Consider the following 1,904-nt stretch of genomic DNA (forward strand, 5'->3'; position numbering starts at 1 on the left):
GACAAGACGAGGATACGAAAGGAGCAGCGTCATCATGTACATAAAGAGACAAGCACACTCATCATGTGTCTCTTACTCGTCTGAACTCAGCCAAGGCCGGCAGAAGATGCTTGAAGGACAACGTCTAGAACAAAGTCACCACAATCACAACCATAACCTCCCGTTTCCCGTCCTCCTCCTTCTCTTCATCTCTATCTATCGCCATCATGTCTACCTGAACTCTATCGAACATCTTCGTGTCCATTCCTCCATCAGTGAAGCGAGACTGACGCGACCGTAAGCACAACAGCAGCAGCAGCAGCAGAGTCAGCGACCTGAAACTCCTTCAAGGCGCTGTCAGGCAGCCCACACCATCTCCTCGCGCCAGGCTTTAGGTACTGCCACGCGAGGCGATGAGCAAACGCAAGAACAGCAGCAAGCTGTAGGAGGAGGAGGAGGAGGAGGAGGAGGAGGAGGAGGAGGAGGAGAACCTGGGTGAACATCTCGTGCGCGTAGATGTTCATGTCGTCAGGCTCGGTGAGGTAGCGGAAGGCCTTCAAGGAGGGTCAGGCCTCAGGCTCGAGCAGCCTCGTCACCTCCACGTCGATGCAGAGAAGCAGCAGGTTCTTGAGCGCGTTGTTGGAGCCATGCCCGATGTGCTTAGAGAACTTGGCCAGCTGATCGCTGCAGGGAGAGCAATCAGAGGAGGGGAGAGGCGTCAAGCAAGGTTGCCTATCCATGAGCATCTCCTTGAGCTCTCGCGTCAAGTCCGCTTCGTCTCCCTGCCTTGAGTCTCCATCAAGACCTCCTCGTACGGCTGCTCGTCGTACCTCTCGCTCTCCTCCATGTCCCTCCCTCCTGCTGCTTGACTTCTCTCCCCCCATGCCTCCCCCCTTGCCCTTGCGAATCGCTGACACAACAATTCAATGAACCACGAGCCTCGAACAACTCCACATTGTTCTATATCATCATCATCTTCTTGTTGTTGTTCTTCTTCAGCATCAGCATCAGCATCATCATCATCAGCAGCAGCAGCAGCAGCAGCAGCAGCAGCAGCAGCAGCAGCAGCAGCAGCAGCAGCAGCAGCAGCAGCAGCAGCAGCATCTACCTCCTCATCAAGGTTCGCGAGCTCTCCAGCATTACGAGATCTCCCTGCAGTACTGGTGTGGTTGAGGTGGAGCAGCTGCTGGGCGAGCTTTCGCTCCTTCAGCTCCAGCTGACGCGCCTTCTCTTCCAGCGCCTTCTCCCACTGCCTCAGCTCCCCCGACTTGTCCCCCGAGCTTCCTGTCCAGCTCTGTCCCAGCAGTCAACCACGTCCTCCCGTCCCCATTCCTCTCACCTCGCCAATCACGCCATCGTCCGAGTAGCCTGACGACGGGCCAACCCTCCGCTGCCTAGACGCTCGTCAGCCCCGAGCACAAGCAGGCAGCTTGTACCCGTCGAAGCGATCGGAGAAGGTAACCCTCCTCGAGGACGTGAGGCTGCTGCTGCTGCCGTCACTCCCACCTCCCTCCTCCCTCCTCCCCTCCCCCCAGGCACTCACGCGCTGCTTGCCGCTTTCTGACTCGGATACCAACGGCTCATGCCGGGTGCCTTAGCGTCTTGCCCGAGCTGGAGGGTCTTGGAAGCGGCTGCTTCACTCGAGCGCTTGCAACGGCGTCAGCTCGGCTGCTCCCCGCACTCTCAACGTCACCATGGCATACTCGTGACAGGACCTCGAGCTCTTGTCACGGCTCTGTAACGGCTTGTGCGGCTGATGCTGGAGGCTCGAGCTGATCGAGAGGTCATGGAGGGCACGAGGACCAAGCCTCACCTTCGCGACTTCTCCTCCCTGTCGGTCCTGTTGCAGCTGTAAGGTCCAAGGAGGAAGCGAGGAAGCGAGGAAGCGAAGGGGGGAGATGGGAAAGGATGGGGAGGAGCGAGCG

General features: G+C 58.5%; 1 protein-coding gene across 1 annotated transcript; it reads right to left on the minus strand.

Moving 5' to 3' along the window:
- Nucleotides 1-61: 61 nt before the first annotated feature.
- Nucleotides 62-1,675, minus strand: GUITHDRAFT_144206 (hypothetical protein; the record flags this gene model as incomplete). Its single annotated transcript, XM_005825343.1, has 10 exons — nt 62-124; nt 158-265; nt 315-419; nt 471-533; nt 576-663; nt 810-889; nt 1,088-1,273; nt 1,319-1,373; nt 1,523-1,626; nt 1,673-1,675. The coding sequence occupies 10 exons, from the start codon at nt 1,673-1,675 to the stop codon at nt 62-64; spliced, it is 855 nt and encodes a 284-aa protein (XP_005825400.1).
- Nucleotides 1,676-1,904: the final 229 nt, after the last annotated feature.

This window comes from Guillardia theta, assembly GCF_000315625.1.
Source record: "Guillardia theta CCMP2712 unplaced genomic scaffold GUITHscaffold_84, whole genome shotgun sequence".
In the NCBI taxonomy this organism is placed as follows: domain Eukaryota; class Cryptophyceae; order Pyrenomonadales; family Geminigeraceae; genus Guillardia; species Guillardia theta.